Genomic DNA, 19,192 nt, shown 5'->3' on the forward strand with positions numbered 1-19,192 from the left:
CCTTACATTTATTAATTTATTTCTTAACCTTGAGATATCCGAGCAGTTTTGTAATTGGTTGCAAAAATTTGCAGTGCTGTACATTACAAAAAATTGTTACACTTTATTAGGGCTGTACCCCGGTAGCAAACACGCTCGTGCTCGCAAGCCCCTAGTTCAAGTCACAAGCCTCAAATCACTAGGTCAAATCATCAAATCAAATCACCAGCATGATACGCTGAGTCTAGCCTAAGATTCAAGTCCCCACACCAACTTGCAATCCGCGAAACCACTCGTGTCTGACCCCCTCTTCCTTCCCCTCCCTGCTTGTAATCCGCAAAACCACTTACATCAGAAAGAGAGAGGGGGGGAGAGAGAGAGAACCCGCTCACAGTGTCACTGCACCACAAACCAGTCTGTTCGATCAATCGAAGGCTTACGAGTAGCGGACGGCAGGCAAGACTCAAATCCTGATCGCAGCTTAACAAAGCACTTGGTCCCAAGACCTGCTTTGCGTCTCGTATTGCTTTGTGCTAAAGGCTTGCTCGCCGCCCGACAAATCTCTCGTGCCAATAAATTTGCTTTGAGTTCAACTACCACCCTGGCAGGGCAGCACCACTCGTCAGGGCAACACCGCTCGTCAACAGCAAGCTGCAAGATCTACAGGTAATCCACCCCACTCGCTGTGTGAACTCTGAACTCTAGACGTGGAGGAAGCGAGAGGCTGCGCTGGTTTTGGTGCAAGACAAAGAGGGCCGTAATATAGCCTAGTCCAGACCGTTCGTGACCTCAGTGCTTTAACATTGAAAATGTGACGTATTAGTAGGCTCACATTTTGTTATGAGCTGTTTTCACTGGTATTACTAATGGAGATGCGACAAGAAAGCACTGGGGTCCCGGTATGGTAAACTATTTAGGACGCAGAATAAAGGTGTGAACTTACAAACAATTTTTAACGACAAAGTAAATCAGTACATATATTGTTAGCATCCCGTGGCTTTTAATTTAATCACTCGCCTAAACTACACTTCCACTCCCACCCCGACACTTAGAACAAGTTGAAGTTGAAGAGAAAGCATTGGGGAGGGGAAGACAATCGTGATTTGGTTTCTGAACAATGTAAAAAACATTTGATTTGACTGCTTCCCTATCAGAAGATCGTTGTTAACCCTGGAAGCGCGCAGGCCCTATATAAAGGGCGTGAGCCGGGCTACCCGGGAAGCGCGCACGCCCTATATATAGGGCTGACCTACTTCGACCGGGAAGCGCGCAGGCCCTATATAAAGGGCATAGACGCTGACCCTTTTCAATGGAAAATTCCAGTGTTCCTTATATGGAAAATGACGTAGTCAATTACAGGCCAAAGTTATAAATAGTGACCAATGACTTTGCAAGTTATCTTGACCTCGTAGAGCGTCTCTTGGCCGAGATATCGATCGATAAAGTGACGCGGTCCCGCTGAGCGACTACACGCTATGTGTTATCACTTGTTTCGCCGTGCTGATGTACTAATTGTTGAGTCTATCGCGTTCTCGGCATTGTTTGTATTTATTTGATCGCTGATCATTTTTGAATGGCTCATTCTATCAGCTTAAAGAAAATATATGCTTTTATATGCTTTTTATCCTCCGTTGAGCCGTAAATGGTAATTTTTCAGTAGCAGGTATACATTTCGGGTATCTCAGCTGTTTCCCCCCCGCCAAACCCCCATGTTTACAACTGATCGGCCGTGGCGGCGGGGCATTTTTGGCGGGTTACTTCCGGTGAAACGCTGAGCGCTTCTAGGGTTAAGATAAATTATATCACATTGTTAATTACATTGTAGGCCTATAACTTTTTAAAAACATCTTGCTGCACTGTAACTGATATTATGTATGTATTGTGCATGTTCTATCATACAAATATTATTTATGACGTCGAATTACGCCTAGAAAATTAATAAAGCAAAACGTAATCCCCCCCCCCAATTAAAAAAAAAAATTAAAAAAAAAAACAACCCCAAGACAAATAAAACCCTGTCATGACAGGAGGCGTAAGGGGAGGGGCGGGCTCTATGAAAAGTGAGGGGTGGCTCGCCAGCCATAGCGCCCCCTCCCCTCCCCAAACAGCGCCATCGCTGGAAGTGTGAGGGCTTGTCAGCGTGCGGCACGCGGGCAGGAGTATCGGCGCGCTCTGTAAACAAGAGTTTCTGACGTCACGACACAAATCAGTAAGCCCGTCCGCCGTTCAAGAGTAGCAACTCCGGTAGCGGGCAAAGCACAGGCCTGCTCGCAAGCCTCTGGCACAAACCGTCCGCTGCTTGCAAGCCATTGATTAATCGAGCAGACTCCAGCCCTACAATTTATAACTGTGTTACGACAACAAACAAACTGCTTGATGAGAAAAACACAATTGTCGGTTGGGAGTAAAAATAAAATGAGAAACACACCCATGGGAAAATGGTTATTCAGTGTCAGGGAAAAGTAAAACAGAAGGATAAAAAGAAAGTCTAAAAGTGGCCCCCTCCCACAACACATACAGAAATACATGGACATATAGACTAACCCATTTGGCAGAGTGCTTGTCAAGGTAGGTCTTGGACGGCGTCCCTCCGGCAGGCGTTACTGTGGCAACCCAAGCCAGATGCTGAGTGAGCACAGCTGACAATAGGGTGCTCACAAAACTGAGGACAATAAAAATACCATTCAGATCAGATCAGTTCAGCTTCTTTATATATGGTATACGTCTTATGCCCTGACTGGACCTCTGATTTATCGTCCATCTTCAACAGGGCTTAGCTACACGAGTACGAAGCCATAAAAAACCCCAAAACCACAAATACAAGAGTGTCCCATTAAGAACCAAAACCAGCATCATACAAGAGAGGCACCTTAGTTTCTTAAACTCTGAAAATTTTCGTAGAACACAGTACAGAGACAAAGTAGCACTCACAATTTACAGTTCTTGTTGTCGTACTTGGCAACAAGGGAGACAAACTCCTGCATGAACTTCTCACAGAGTTTCGTCTTGTACGTGGTGGTGGACATCATGGTTAGCCAGACAGGCTCTGGCAGACGCGGCGCCATATACAGGTCATACACATTGGTGCGGAATGTATCTAGAGCCTGGGACCAAAGGCAAAACACATTAGAATGAGAACAATGGAGGTATATTGTCATTTGTCATGCTGGAAAAAAGCTCTCTATCGAAAGTTAACTCAATAAACACAATAATACCAATAAATAATAAACAGCATTTGCACACCATAAATTCCCACTCAACAGCAAGTTCAACGCGCATTAAAAGCTCTATCAAATAACACTCAGAACTGGCACACACTGCTGTAACAAAAGTAAACACAATGGGAGCTGCTGTACCAGATTGCTCCTCCTATTATTATCATATAAAAAGCAAAACAATGCTTTGAATAAATGATATTGTGCAACACTTCATTCATTATATCACAAAAGACATCCGATTGGTAACTGGGTGCAAAACTAATCATTTCAGCACTTAAGCAAAGGCATATTTCATTAAAAGACACCACATAACAGAATGCAAAAAAGTATTTTAAGAACATGGCTGGAGCCAAGTTGGCAACTTGAAGACATCGTACCTCCATTGTTACAGGCAAAAAGCTACGAGAGTTGAAGTAGGCCTTTTCAATCACCGAGCGCAGTTTTTCCACATGACCCTCAATCAGAGCAAAGTGGGAGAAGAAAAAACTCTGGAACAACCTATGGGGAAAAGACAATTAGAAATAGATTAACTCAACGTCTATTGCGTTGTCATTGCAGCGTTTGCAATATTTTCTTTAGAGATGTCGGACTCCCATCATCACATCCCCTCCAATATTGAACCTTTGAACGGTTTTACTCATACTAGCAACACAACTGCTGTTACCAAGGGTTGACTAATTGAAACTACAGCTATTTTTGTTCCTTCCTCGTAATTCACACCAGAACTAAACACATAAGAGAGCAGAACACAAAAGAAAGCAACTCACATGGTACTCTCCTCATCTTTTTCATCATGGGGACCAAACAGGATGCCGATGGCCAACATCTTCTTCCGAGACCTAGCTACTGTGCCCTGTGGGTGAAGACAATAAACCTGTCGAAATCTTTTCATACCTGAAACTTATATGCATTCAAATCTCTGTCTAAAAAGCTCCCGAAAATGGACAAAGAGAGGGTGGGGTAGAGCAGTGGATAACTCGTCACCTGTATCAGAACTACAGCACAATGTGAGCTAACAGAGTCCTTTTTATGACTTCTTGAAAGAGGTTGTAGCTTGGGTCTGGACATCATATAGTATATCACAGCAGTCCAGGGGAACTTCCTTTATTCATAGTAAACCTTCTGACTGTTAAAAGTAATTACTTGTAATGTGGAGGCGATGTCAATAGAATTGATACTTCTTCAAAAACTATTAAACACAAACATATAAACATGTACATTTTTTGAAAGTACAAAGAACCAATATTGAAATATCTCTTAGCAGTTTGAAAATCATTCTATTTAATTGCAACGTTTAATTTTGATATTTGCAGTCAAGATGAAAAATGAACACCAGAACTCCATTTTTCATAGTTGCTTAGGTACAAATACTGCTCTAAAATGTATCCAAGAGATAAATACATAAATGTTTATGAGACCATCTGTATAACATTAGAAAGCTGCTGAGGTTGAAAGCGGGTAATGAGGAAAACATAATCCACAAAGACAAATAGACACATAAAGGAAAAATACAGCAAACAGTGGAAAAGGTCCACAGATACTCAGAAAAGACATCTGAAATCTGAAAGTCCTCTGCTGCTGTACAGCTCAACATGCATGGTATAGCCATTGCATAATGATGAAAACTGAAGTACCACAGTGCTATAGTATACTAAGGACTGAAGTGCACGTAGTGCAAGAACACACTTCGCTAAAATTGACTTGCACCCAGTAAAACAAATATCTTTAAGATGAACCACAAGTATAGCACTGAGCAACACACAGAACTAGTTGTACTTAGTTTTAGTAAGGTTTTTATGTCAGCAGAGAAGTCCAAACAGGGAATCAGGCTTTCTATGCTCACCTCTCTAGCCTCAACAGCACAAAGTCTGTTTCGACCATCAAGGCACCCCAGAAATAACAGTTCACAAGAGAGGGACGAACATACAAAAGAAGTAGAGGAAAAATGACGATAGTGAGAATGAGGAAAGAAAAAGCAGCAGTTTCCCCTATGTTGTTTCGGCACTGTATAAGCATGACATTTATAAGTCAGCCCATTTACAATTCTACTGTGTACACGAACACGTTAATATCCTCCCTTTGGGAATAGCCTACAGACACTTCAGTCAGTGGCACTGATGGGGGGGGGGTTGTGTCTAATTGTAGGCTTTAAATCTCTTTTAAGGCACAGTACCTCTGAGGCAAGACTGCTATCTTGTCTACGACTGTGTCCGTCCAACGTGGTTGTCTGTGCCCGCATCCAGCGGCGATGGAGACTGTTGTAGCTGCTGGCACTGTTGTTGCTAGGTGACGGGAAGGAAGTACGCAGGCTACCACTAGAAGTAACTGTCAGAAGAAATGGAGATGAGGTAACACAATGAAACGTCATTTTTATTCCTGTTCCGTATTTCATCAAGAACTCAAATGAATCCACCCATATGCCTTTCCCATTAATAACACAACATATTGCGTTCAAAACAATGCCCAGTTAAATATTACAATTTAAAAAAAAATCAAAGTAAAAGATTCCCCCCCCCCCCCCAGAGTATTAAGATTTTCCCAGAGTTTTTCCCATACCCCCCCGCGCGCAAAAAAGAGCGCCCTCCCCCCGACACAAAACTTTTACACTCACATGAAGCCAAACCGCTGTCATCATCCGTGCTGTAGTCAGACAAGATCTCTCTTGAGGGGACATCCACCGGAATACTTCGCGCTGGGGAAAAGACAGAAAAGGATGAACCTGCTTTTTCTCAGCTTTTATCAACTACAGAGTGAAATAACAGTCGCTATTATAATAATTGAAATAGACAAAAAGATAAATACAATTTGCAAAAGAGCTACGGATAACATCCATCAGTTCTTACATTGAAAAAACTGAAACCCTTTTCCTGACAGAAAACATAAACTATGTGAATACAGAGAGTATGAAAATTGTATATAGTTGAAACCTTAACAGTTATAATCAAAACCCATTAAAATTGAAAACCTGATTACAACATTACCAAACAGTCCGCCCAACTTCATACTAAACCATCCACTTACCATATTTTTCTTTCGACTTCCGTAATGGTAAAGAGAACTCGCCTGATGAAAAATCAGCCGAGGATCCCTGTAGACTGTTAGAGTCAGATTCCGTATCTCTGAAATACAAAGGTTAACGTGAGCCTGTGATATTTTACTAGTTGTGACTGGTTACTTTTCCCAAAAGAAACCCTCCCATGTTTAACTCACTCGCGACGCGTACCGCACATAGACGCTACCGGCCACGCCCCGCACCCAATATGCAGGACCCATGAGTCAAAGGAAAAACATCGGGTAAATCCCGCTACATATGCGAGAAGTGGCCTCAGAATAACGCAGTCCTCTCTTACACCATTAGCTGCAATCCAAGTTTTGAATGGAAGCGAACCAAACTTCTGGTAAATAAAAAACTACGACCACCCCACAACAACGAAAATAGCACTACCTCTCCCGTGAAACTGAACATGGATGCACATCGCAAACGAAAGTGTAAGCCTAATAACAGGCTAAACGACTTCGGAATTTTTGATGACGCAGACTCTGAGATATCAGATATTAAATAGGACTCTCACGGGGATCCAGAATTTGTGGAAAAAACAGCGAGATAAGGAGAGATTGACTAGATCAAGATTTAGTGATAGGGAGTCAACTGACGACAGTTAAGTTTCAGACCCTGACCAACAAGTTCCATCCAAAAGGAAACGTAAGTCTAGATCTTGATCTAGAAGATCTGCTACTAAAAGTAAAGACAGATGTATTGAAACTGAAGAAGTTTTAGATCTACAAGATGTTACAAGATGGAATTATATAAATAATTGGTGAGTAATACTTTACTTTATCTCATTTGTTATTTTTTGCATGTAGATATAATGTCTCCAAAATTTATGCGCAAGACAAAATTTTATCAAAATTTACATGGGCGTATTTCAAAAACTAATAAAGATAATGACTTTATTTTTTTCAATGTTGGAAACCTGGTCATTTCAATAAAAACATATTCAAAGGAGAAAGTGATAGCTTTATTGGTTTTTGAGATACAGCTTATCAAAATATGAAATGCCAGTCGTGAGAGGTTGTGCCCCGAAATTTCCGTCAGTCTCCAGTGAGTTAATAACTCACCTACTGCATTCCCTGAACTACCTGCTAAATCCGAAACACTTTTCTACCATTTTTCAAACATTGCTGGACATGCTTCAGGCTTGGTAGTTGGATGTATGAAAGATCAGTCTGTTTGGCGTCAGTTCAGCATTGTTGCAGTGACTTCCCTTGAATTTGCCTGCTTAAAAACCATATTTTTCCAGAGCCACTCAAAATAATGTTATTGAACCACGATGGCATTTCAACAAGGTTAGAACATTTCTGAATTTGTGGACCCATACGTGATTGAAAGGTTAGATTTAAGGTTTTTCTGCTGATGAAGATGATGATGATCCATCATACAGAACTGACAATGAATACAGGAGAGGTAACTGGAGATGTGTTGATGTAAGTGAAGGTGAAAATAGTGATCTGGGTCTAGATTCAGCTGTTCATTAGGCTCAGAACAATGATGAAGATAATGATCCAGGATTCCAGGCCTTAGTTCAAGCAAGATTACTTATCATAATTTTGAAAATTGTCCTTAAACTTTGTCCTGTGTCATTTCATAGTGACTGCATACTTTCTTCTTTGAAATCCCCAGCTAGATCTCAGGGGCGGTCGACAGGTGGTTCTTCAACCTGCAGTGCAGCTGATTTTTATGTATGAGCCCATTTTTCTAGCTTAGTATAAGTGGGACCCCTTGCCTTCAGGCAGCCACATTCCTTTTTCAGTTATGGCAGGAAATAATCTTGAATTTTACACACCACCATTGGATCTTCAACATGTGCAACTTGCACACAGGACCTTCGAGATCCCCCCCCCCCCCTTATTCGAGAACGCTAAGTGTTCCACCTTACCTACCCTAAGATCTGGAGTGTGGCTGAAAGACAGCAGTAAAAAAGAGCCAGGAGTAGCAGTAGAAAGAGTCAAGAGTAAAGCTGGTTCGGGTGGTGTGTTGGTGGTGGTGTGCTGGTGTGTAGAGATAAAAGCAAAAGACAGAACATGACTAGAGAGCAGGAAAGGAGATGATGGGAAAATTTTTTAGAGAAGAACCACCTGTTGACCGCCCCTGAGATCTAGCTGGGGATTTCAAAGAAGAAAGTATGCAGTCACTATGAAATGACACAGGACAAAGTTTAAGGACAATTTTTAATCTCTGTCAGGTTTTGAACCTGGGAGCTTCTGAATGAGAGGCAACCACCGTACCTTTAGACCAAGAGAGCCCCCTGACTGTATACTATTTGTCAGTTGATGCAACATCTGCTTTTAGCAGAGACAAACACATAAAAGCATGCATATCGACACAATGAATCACACCCTTCTATTTTGTATAAAAGTTTTTGGCCTTTTTTACCCATAAATTTGGCATATTCTCAAAAATGTATAAAATTCACTTATCAAATGAATCATTAAACTTTTCGTTTAATTCTGTTAAGTGTGTTTAAGCACAAATATTTGAGAAAAATGTCAGTGCGGTGTACTCACTAATAAGCTCATAGTGAATTTTTGAAAGGTACTTCCAACATTGACAAAAGAGTCAGCACCTAACAGTGCTACATCAAGACCCAAAGCTTCCCTTTCCACAAGCAACATTACAGCCAATGCTAGCTGCTAGTCTTAACCCAAGAGATAAATCTACTGCACATGGCCAGTAAAAAAAAGTCTCACCCAATGCTTTCTCTGCGCGGCTTCTCCGGGAGGAACACTTTGGTCACCATAAGTTGTGGTGGTGACCTGTGGGGCGGACAGAGAAACAAGGGAGGAAAATGGTGAAAGTCTTATAGGTGGATTTTATGAGTACTGCTACAACCCTGAGAGAGAAGGGCATGTCGCAAGACAAAAAAAAAAATACTACTATGTACTTGTATATCAAGATTCTGTGATTCTGCCAAATATTTACATCATTGTCTTTACTCAGACAAAGGGCATTGTGAGGTATTAACGCTTTCACAGATATTACTAAACTATTGTTTGTGCTCGGTGAAAATAAATACATTACCCAGAGCACTTCAATACAACAGGTTGGGACAGGAATTTCTCAGGTAGAGGGGTCTAGGAAAAGTTTTGTGTTTTTTGGGGGGGATACTTTGGCAAAATGATGAAAAGAAAACTCTTTGTGTATGCTTTTAAAAAAAAGAAGTAAAATTTCACATTTAAAAAAAAAGATAGCTATGAAATAAATGAAAATTGTTCAAGAAATACCACAGAATATAGATAAGGAAAAATGTGTTGACATTCAAGGTGTTCCAACATTAAATCCCTTTCGCAAGGCTCACCTGAGCAAGTGAATCTTGAGTGATGTCCCTTTGTAGGCCATGCCCACAGTACCAAACATCATTTCCTCCAGCACCTTGACATCGCTTCCTAGTCTCTGGAACTGAAAGCCAAGGGGAAAACCATCACAAACAAAGCCATGGAGGTACATATGACACCCCCCTCCCTCGAACAGAGCAAATAATATGACACTGATCAATAGTTCAGAGTTTTCCTCAATACCTGCACAGGGTGATAAAGAATTGAGAGACAACAAGAGGATAACCAAAACATCCAGAAAGGGTTTTCAGAAAAATCACAGAACAAACCAAAATATCTGGAGTGAAATGGAAAGATAAAGATTGAAATACAGTTGAAACTGTCCAAGACGGTCACCAATAGTCAAGGAGAGTAGCTGTCTTGGCAGGTGGACACCTTGGACAGTGTCAATGTAATAGAAAAAAACAACAAGGAGTAAGTGGAGAAAGACGATTTGTTCAGGTGATTCTCTTGGACAGGTAGCTGTTAGAACAGGTTCGGCTGTACATGGCATACATCCTAAAAAAGGCAAATCAAAAAGCCTGTAAATACAGAAAAAGAAAATACGCAATGGAAGGTCCAAGGACAAACTATGAAATATATGTACCTTAGACTACTGACATTATTCTAGCACCCACAAGAAAGAACAATTCTAACACAGCAATGAGAACTATTCTATTCATCCAAGCAATGACAATTCAAACATGCCGTATTCTCTTCGTAAAACAGGTAACTTTTAATCTTTCATTTTCTCTTGTTATGTGTAAAACTCTACTCCTCTGTGGCCAAAGCACCATTTGTTAGCAATGTCATAACCACAGTCTTTCAACAATAACAGAGATAGCTTGAAATGAATTTACAATCAGAGAGGGACCAGCCAATTCCTGCCAACTGGACAGGTGGAAAATTTAGAGGTCAGATGCACACCACAGTCAACTTACATGAAACTTGGGAACCTGTTTTTGCTGAGGCACCGGCGGTTCCTTGTGTTGAGAATAATAGAGACCTTTGGCTCGCATGGTCTTTGGGGCTGATCTGAGAACATTCTGGAACACATAAAACACTAAAATGTACATTTTCTGGAAACAATAACGACAGGTGAATGGATTATGACAGTTCATCCACAGCAAAAACAAAATATAAGGGCCAATCCATCACCATTTTCTCTGCATCATAATCTTTTCCACCTTTCTAACGATATCAGTTTAAGCAAAGTCAAAATACCTCAGGTTTTATTAACCCTCTCAGGCCCAGTCACATATATTACCCTCGTGAGTTCTCGTTCCCTCTGGCCCAGTCACAAATATTTCCCTCACAGGGTGCTGCCCACTTGAAACCCACAAGTGCATTTTTACCATATTCTATCCAGTGAAAACTATCCTACATGTCATTATTAAAACTTCAAAACAAAAGCAAGATTTTTCTTAATGCCTGTAAAAAGTGTCAGACATAATCAGTACTGATTTTGCTTGAGGAGTCATGAACTACAGAATTATATGGGCCAAATAGAAGTGAAGGTTAAAAATAGTCTGGTGGTGTCAGGGTTAAAATCTGTATATCAAACATCCATTGATGATGGTATGGAGCTTCCTCTAAACAGTCTTTGTTAAATTGTTAATCTCATTTGCTTTCAAAACCTTTATGTTCGAGAACACAGATAAAACAGTTTACTGTTTTTAACCAAGATAAAAGGTGGGTCACTCCCCTCCCCAACCCAGGACACTGAACTGAGAGGAAAAGCTTTCTAGAAAGCTGAAAAAAAGAAAAAAAAGCAAACAAATTTTGAACCCACCTGAATTTGAACCATAAACCTCAGTTAAGTCGCTGATATATAAATCCAAACTGCACCAATGACCAGAAAAAGCTGTCTGAATGAAAGGACACTAAGGAAAAAAAAACCTCCAAAAAAAACAACAACAAAATGACAACAAAATTGAGGAGCAAAAACCTTGTCGACTTCATCCACCGGCCGGATGGCGTTAGAATCAAAGTATGGCATCCTGCCATGGTCAGAGTCCACATAAATGACAAGTCGTATTTTAGACTTGTCCAACTTGGGGGCAACAGTTTTTCTGCAGAAGAAAAGGAAAACAAATATATATATAAGGGGCATGGCCTACACCAAGCAGCATCCAAGCACTCATCAGATCATTATACCCCACAGCCGCCAATACAGAGAGAGCCTGTCACTGAGGCTCCATCACACCTCACTCAAACACAGATCATACACTGGTGTGACACTGCTGTACCACTACTATGTGAATGTTGTTCAGAATAACATACTGAGCAGAGTAAAAGTCTAGTGAGATAACCTTAGAGGTGTCCTTTTTGATGTCATGAACTTGCTTCCCAACTATTTACCTGTTCTCCTATCACTGTATAATCAAATTTCATTTCAAAAGGAGTTTATTTAGATTGAGTTATGAAAATCACACTGACATAACATCAGTCATTTACCAGTGTGGTCCTGACACAACCCACAATTTCTAAAAGAGTAGAAAACAGCTTTGACAAAAAAGAGAAAAAAATCCAGACTACACAATCTGACAGAGTAGATCCACAGGCAAGGATAACTGCTGTAGCATAACTCAGCGCTCACCTGTTGCGCATTTTGAGGACATCATCTTGCACAATAGAGCACTGGCACACCATGGTCTCATAGCATTGACACACCATACCGTCACAGCCTACTCTTAGCTTTCTATCTGTCTACAATAACAGAATATTCTTATTTTTTTTAAAAGGCTGAACCATATTTTTCCAATCCCATATTGTTTTATGGCTACATTCTTTGATACATTATCTCACAGTCAAACCAATATGAATTCACTTTTACAACAGAAAACAAGCAAATTTATCTCCTCACTGAATAAAAAAACAATCTGAATTGGAACAGCCTACAGCTATAAATAAAGGGTTTAATAAAAAGGAAACAGTCACTACAATCATTAATTGAGAAATGCGTAGGGAATAAAACAATCTCCGTCTCCTCACCTTAATGGACCCATTTCTGAAGAGGGCACATGGGCATCCATCATATGATAGATAAGCATGTGACTGATAGCTATTCAGCTGCAACTTTCATTTGTACTGCTGATAATCAGGTATCAATATTAACCTTTAAGGTCAACTGGTGATCTACATTCTTATGTCATCAGTGTAAAGTAGAGTCTATAAATTCATGTGACCTCGACCAGCTTTCAGCAGGTCACATTCAGGTGACTCAGTAACATATCTCCATGCATTCAGCACAATCACAGGAAACTTATTGTATTATATTCTTTCATAAAAACAGCAAACCTACAACATTTCCCAACCAATTACTAATGGCAGAATCTTCAAAACATAGAAAAGAAAAATGAATTCCATGTCCATCTCTGAGCATGATATCAATCGTGTAACAAAATAACAACACTGTTTTTCAGTAAAATCCACACAGAAATGTGTTTTTAAATGGATATAAAAGGTGTTGAGCCAAAAAAAAGAAAATTAGAAAAAAATGGCCCAGTAGTCAGAAAAAAGCCAATTTCTTTGAATAGTTTGAATTCACTATTTTGATGAGCGCCTGATTTCACCACGATGACTCTATACAGTTGAACCTGTGTTAGACGGAATCGCAAGGGAGCCAGAAAAAAAATTTCAGTCTTTAACAGAGGAATTGAGTGGGAAGATGGGGGGTGGGGTGTCAAAGGCACAGCCGGCGGGATCAAGGGTCGCTTGTCTGGTCGGCAAGCAAAAATGATCAAAACTTCACACCTCTCAGCTGCTATCCTTTTTGATAATGACATGCGTCAGTCTTATTTATCCAATTACCACCAGTGCTTGTAGTTCATAGAACCACTGTTTGAACATCTCCTTTGCTTCCACCCTTAGCCCCACCCAGTGGCAGTGGGTATTGAAGGGCTCACGGGCTTGAGCCCCTCCCCCCTCCAATTTTATCTCAAAGTAAATAAGTTTCTCCGTATAATGAAATACGCAGTTGAAACCGCTATGACTGCACGCAATGAACACAGAGTGATCAACCTGGCGGCTTGCTCATTTATCCAATCAGTAACCCTGCAGCCAATCAAATGTCTTTAGGGCTCAGCAAAGAATGAGCCCTTTCTCACAGCCCGTCCTTAATGAAACTCTTCTAGTAAAAAAGGTAAAAGACTTTTTTTAAAAAACTGTACTGAGGGCTCACGCTCTCTTAGCCCTGACAATGGGGTGAAAGTTAACGAGACACTTTCCCCCACTGACACATAACTATGCACTCATTGGTTCTTTGTTAGGTGCGTTCAACTTTCTCGACTACACGGCCTAATCCAGCTCATAAAAGCAATAATATGTTTGAAGTGCCGTGTGTGCATGTTTGTGTTTGTGCCGCTGATATTTAACAGTTATAAATCAGGTCGAACTACTTCTAAGGCAATTTTTTTCATCACATGAAAATTAATTAGAGGGAATTTGGAGGTGAAACGGCTTCGTCCCCACCATCAAAAAGAATTTAACTGAGAACAGAGACGGAAAACAAAGGTAATTCTGGTCGTTTGAATGGTTCTCAAAATGCCGAGGCTCACCGTGAGTATAGAAAAATCATCACTGTTCAGTTCTTATTGCTTGCAATTTGGTGGTAAAGAAGTGGAAGCAACCTAAGCCCCACCCAAATTTTGGTCCACCCACCACCACTGGCCCCACCCATTGGTGTAATAAACACAGTCAACCAATGCGACCTCTCACTGCCATGTAACAATGATTCGAGGAACTCTTTTCTCGCCTGGCTGTACGATCAGGGCGGCATGCATTGGTCAAACTAATTTCACACCTCTGGCTACCAATAAAAGTTTACGTGCTGGAGCAACATACGAGCACGTTCATGGCACTCGTGAGATTTCACACCCACACCACCAAGACCATCTCCATCGCTCAAGGCTCACATAGGTGGGGTAACATCCACATCTACCATCAAATTGCACCCCTACTCCCCTTCTTTGCCTGGCAGGATGGTGTTAAGTTTAGAGCCGGCGGACGGAACCAAACTTGCGAGTTTTGTTTCAAATCAGGACTGAACGGGCAAAGCATTTACCATCTTAGACAGGTGAAGCCATCGGAAGGGAGCGGATTTTTCTTTCCATTTCAGCATTGGACAGGTTTCCGTTTTATACAGGTAATTAAAGAGGAATATATCAAGGGGGGAGCGGGGAGATTCCTTTAAGACAGGTTTCCGTTTTACACAGGTTTCCGTTAAGGCAGGTTCGACGGTGTATATTAATTCATATATATATCTATATATATATACCTTTCAATCTGATAATGATATATATCAATATTGTGAACTCTGGGTCTGATGGTGATCTAGATTGTATTTCTATGTTGAATGGTGATAGTAATTTAGTACGTATGAGTATGATGGTGATATTGATTTAATATCATGACAACAGACAAACATTCTGATTCATAATAATATCAATCAAGTAACTTTATGTTTGATGGCGATTCAGATCAGTAACTATGTGTTTGATGGTTATGTATTGGTACATGTATCTATATCTGATACTGATGGGGGTATCAATCAACAGTGTGGAAGTTAATCTAGTAAGTCTTAAGTGATAATCTTGTATTTAAAGACTGATATTAGTATTAGAATTTATGTTTGATGGGGAAGAACTAGTACCTCTATTTCTCATGATGATGTAAATCCTGAGCGGTATATTTTCATCTGATGGTGATGATATAGAGAGTCTGTGTCTGATAGAGATTTTAATGTTTGATCAGAATACTATCCACTATCTCTTTATCAGTTTACTACATTAGAATCATAGAAAATACAACAGTCACATTATTAAAAGAAAAGGCAACTGAATAACCCAGAAACTACATTTGCCATTTACAGGTCTTAGTTTTCGTAAGTGTTTTATGGCACATGCAACACAATAAGGTAGTAAAAGTGTCAAAGAATAGATGTGTTACTAGAGAGTAACATACACACAAAAAAGGAGGGGAGATAAAGACGATAGATGTTTGATAGGAAAGAAAGAGCAAACCACACCAGAGCACCAGCCAACCACCCACTTTTATATATTTCCAGGTCTAATTTTTCTTCCTGCATGATACTGGAAGCGGTTTCTAAGGTACTGGCAAAGACCCACATAGTTACATTGTTTACATCATGTATGACAAATGTGCCATGCTGCATTGGCAACTGAAGCGTACTCTTATCGATTTTTGGGCCATTGAGATTCTTTCATCCTTATCCAAGAAGGCTAGACCTGTGTTAGATCTTACCTACCCTAAGAGTTAGAGGAAGGGGTGTGGCTGAAAGACAGCAGTAAGAAGGGACCAAGTAGTAGCAGTACAAAGGCAGCAGAAAGAGTCAGGAGCCCAGAGGAGGGGGTGGAGAGGGGGCAGCAAGTGGAGACAAAAGCAGACGAAAACACATGGTTAGAGAGCGGGAAAGGAGGTGAAAGGAGAACATTTTTTTAGAGAAACGCTGTCAGGTTTCGAACCCGGGATTTACTGAAAGAAAGACGAACACTATACCTCTAGACCACAAGAGTTTCCAAACTAAATGTCTGATGTAGACTTTATATTTTCCCCTCTAAATGCCACTTTGACATTCATTTAAAGTGCTGCTATTTCACAAAGAAAGGTACACGAAATATGAACAAACAAATCTTCAGATCTCTGCTGCTAGCCATTCATCAAGATTAAAAGTACAGTCAAGTCTGTCAATGACAGCTACCCATCCTGCCACAACAAAAACTTGTCAAAGCCAGGATCTCCCCGCTCATCCCTTGATACATTCTAGTATTCTTCCCCTATAAACACATCTGATCTGTCTAAACAGAAACCTTGAGAACCTGGAAATGGACAGAGAAATTCCTTCCTTTCAAAGGGTTTTGACCAGTTGAAGACCGAAAATGCTTTGCCTGCTCAACTCTGGTTTGAAACAAAAGTCCAAAGCTTGGTTCTATCGGCTCTAACTTTATGCCACTTCGTCAGGTGAGGAAAGGGGGAAGGGATGCAGTTTAAGAGCAGCTGTTGTTACCTCACCCATGTGAGCCCTGATAAGTTCAGATGGCTAGCACAGAGTAAGTGTTAAATTGCATCCCTGCTTGTCTTCAAAGTGTTCACGTAGTGCTCCAGCACAGAAACTTTGCTGGGTAGCCTGAGGCTAGAAATTTGACCACTGCCTGCCGCCCTGATCAAACTGATTGGTAACAAAAAAGTTCTGCGAATCGTTGTTACATGCAAAGGAAGGGCAGCATTGGTTGATTGTGTTTATTACATCAATGGGTGGGGTTAAAGATGAAAATGAAGGAAACTCATTCGTTTTTTGTCCTCCGACACCCCCCCCCTCCATCGTACTGTACCCCTGTGTGTGGCATGTGTGGTATACATCCCCAGAGAACCACTACCTCCCCTGTCCAAGTCGAATAATGTCTACAACATAATGTTTTTTTTCGGGATTCCTAGCTATTCTGTCTTGGACAAGTTTCACTGTACACAAAAATATGTATACTGGATATTTTTTAGCCCTATTTCTCCTAACGCTCGGGAAAATAAACTTGAATTCTATTTCTCCAAATGGTTTCCGTTCTCGAGATTTTTTGGTTAGAAATTTATATGCGAATGGAGTGGCATGCGCGTGCGCAAGTGTGTGTGAATGTGTGTGTGAGAGAGAGAGAGAGAGAGAGAGAGAGAGTGTGTGTGAAGTGTGAAAGTGGCGGGGGTACGTGGAGAGATTTTTTTTTTGTTTAGATGAAGGATTTTAGTTTTTGCTTCAGGGGTGACTAAATGCAAAATAGGTTACTGCCAAAGTCGAGCAGTCTTGTTTTCTAGCTGTCGCAGTACCTTTTGAAGGCATTTTCAAATGAAGCATAGTCCTGGAACATTGCTCCAACCACAATTGAAGTTTCTGAATATTCAGACATCTAAAAATCTCTCGCTCTAGAAATTGAATTCGATGCAAAAACTGCATCTTCCCAGTTCTCGCAAAAAGGCAGAAAGGAAGATGCCGCCAAACTGTTGCAAAAAATAACCCAAACAAATCTCGAGAGCGGAAACCATTAGGAAAAATAGAGTTAAGAGGCCAAGTTTATTTCCCCGAACGTTCAGAGAAACAGTCACTTTGTAATTATTTTTCAATTTGACACCAATATCATTATCATCAGAGAGTGCCAGATCTGAAACAGGCATCAGTGATCAAGCTTGAAACCCTCTTGTGAAAAATTATACAGGGTGTTTTGGAACATTGTCCAAACTCTTTATTATAATTTCTCTTTACACATTTGGATACTGTGACGGCCGCATTGGCCTCACATTATAAAAAGATTAATACTTGAAAGAAAGACAAAACACAGCCGCTCTCTTGCCTACTAGCCGGTGAACTGATTTTATTGGTGTTTAGTTTACACTGAAGTCTCGTGTGAATCCCAAAACGAGACAAAATGTGACATATCAAGAAGGGGAAATATAAAGAATCATTATTTCAACATTCGCAAAATAGTTCCTTCCCATTTTTACATTTCATACATCAGACATACATTACAGATACTGATCTGCAACAACTCAACCCTCACTACACAAGGTCGTTTCTTTCTGCAGACTTGATGAGCTAAATAGAAAAAAACTCTAAAACAGTAAAGAAAAATAGGCAGGATTGAAAAGATAATTCAGTGAAATGTAAACAAAGCAACCACTAGTCTGTTGTAAATATCCCCCTTGCAGCTTTGGAGGAAACGGACAATATAGTAACAGAGATAACCTGGAAGTGAAAAAATATGAGGACTTAAGGTCAAGCAATACCAAGTTTGAATGGACAAAATTTTTTCGTCTGTGAACTTACCTGCTTGGAAAAATTTTGGAGATTAGTGACAACCCATTGTTCTTCAAAGTTGAATAATTATGACCGATGTCAAAAAACATCTTCCTGTCTACATCTGGATGAAAAACTCTCATTTTGCTAGGGCTACTGCATAAACTTGAGAGAGCCTTGATTGAAGCAAACAAAACAAAACAGAGTGAGATATGCAGTCTCAGTGTGTGTCAAATTAAAAAGATAACACTGCGTACAGAGATAAAACAATAGTCAGTTTGAAGCTTTTATTCTCAGACCTGATGGATTAGGCAGCAGGATAGAATTCAACCCTCAGATGCCCCTGATAACTCTAAAGCTTTTAATGATTCTATTCTCTTATTCTTAACGTCATTTTCAGCTAAAAAATTCACCAAATCACTTTATTTTTGGTTATTAAACTACCCTGAGTGACTAAAGTCAGTCTAATAGGGGTGCACTGTGTTTTGTTTCACCCAACAACATCTCCTCCAGAAATGCCACTGTTGCTTTTTTCAATGATGATGAACTAGTGAACTAGTACAGTAGTCACACGTGGAGGTGAATTAAAGTCTGAAAATAAAGCTCTCAGGGATGTTTCATGTTTCTGGTAATTTATTTTAGATAAGGCACAATATAACCTGGCACTGGTTTTGGCCCAAATGATAAGCCTACAGTTATTACTAATAAGGTTACAAACTAACTCTAACCCACCACAAGAGATTATTACTGAAAAAATCACAATAGTTATCAGGGAAATTGGGGTCAAGTCTCACCCGAACACATCAAATTCAAGTTTTTGTCCGAA

The 19,192-nt window shown here is 40.3% G+C and overlaps 1 protein-coding gene across 4 annotated transcripts in view; it reads right to left on the reverse strand.

The window, feature by feature from the left end:
- Positions 1-19,192, reverse strand: part of LOC101858179 (folliculin-interacting protein 1) — a 36,923-nt gene that overhangs the window by 12,791 nt on the left and 4,940 nt on the right. For 3 of the 4 annotated variants that reach the window (XM_013081878.1, XM_013081879.2, XM_035969482.1), the window contains exons 2-13: positions 18,397-18,542; positions 11,518-11,641; positions 10,511-10,615; positions 9,554-9,654; positions 8,946-9,011; positions 6,219-6,316; positions 5,809-5,889; positions 5,371-5,522; positions 3,965-4,050; positions 3,575-3,695; positions 2,911-3,083; positions 2,524-2,641 (exon numbers count right to left, since the gene is read on the reverse strand). In XM_013081878.1, coding sequence (XP_012937332.1) covers positions 2,524-2,641; positions 2,911-3,083; positions 3,575-3,695; positions 3,965-4,050; positions 5,371-5,522; positions 5,809-5,889; positions 6,219-6,316; positions 8,946-9,011; positions 9,554-9,654; positions 10,511-10,615; positions 11,518-11,641; positions 18,397-18,509 — 1,338 coding nt within the window. In that variant the 5' untranslated portion in view covers positions 18,510-18,542. The remainder of the gene's footprint in view (positions 1-2,523; positions 2,642-2,910; positions 3,084-3,574; positions 3,696-3,964; positions 4,051-5,370; positions 5,523-5,808; positions 5,890-6,218; positions 6,317-8,945; positions 9,012-9,553; positions 9,655-10,510; positions 10,616-11,517; positions 11,642-18,396; positions 18,543-19,192) is intronic. The other variant, XM_005097229.3, reaches the window with a different exon arrangement.

This window comes from Aplysia californica, unplaced genomic scaffold (assembly GCF_000002075.1).
Source record: "Aplysia californica isolate F4 #8 unplaced genomic scaffold, AplCal3.0 scaffold00150, whole genome shotgun sequence".
Lineage (NCBI taxonomy): Eukaryota > Metazoa > Mollusca > Gastropoda > Aplysiida > Aplysiidae > Aplysia > Aplysia californica.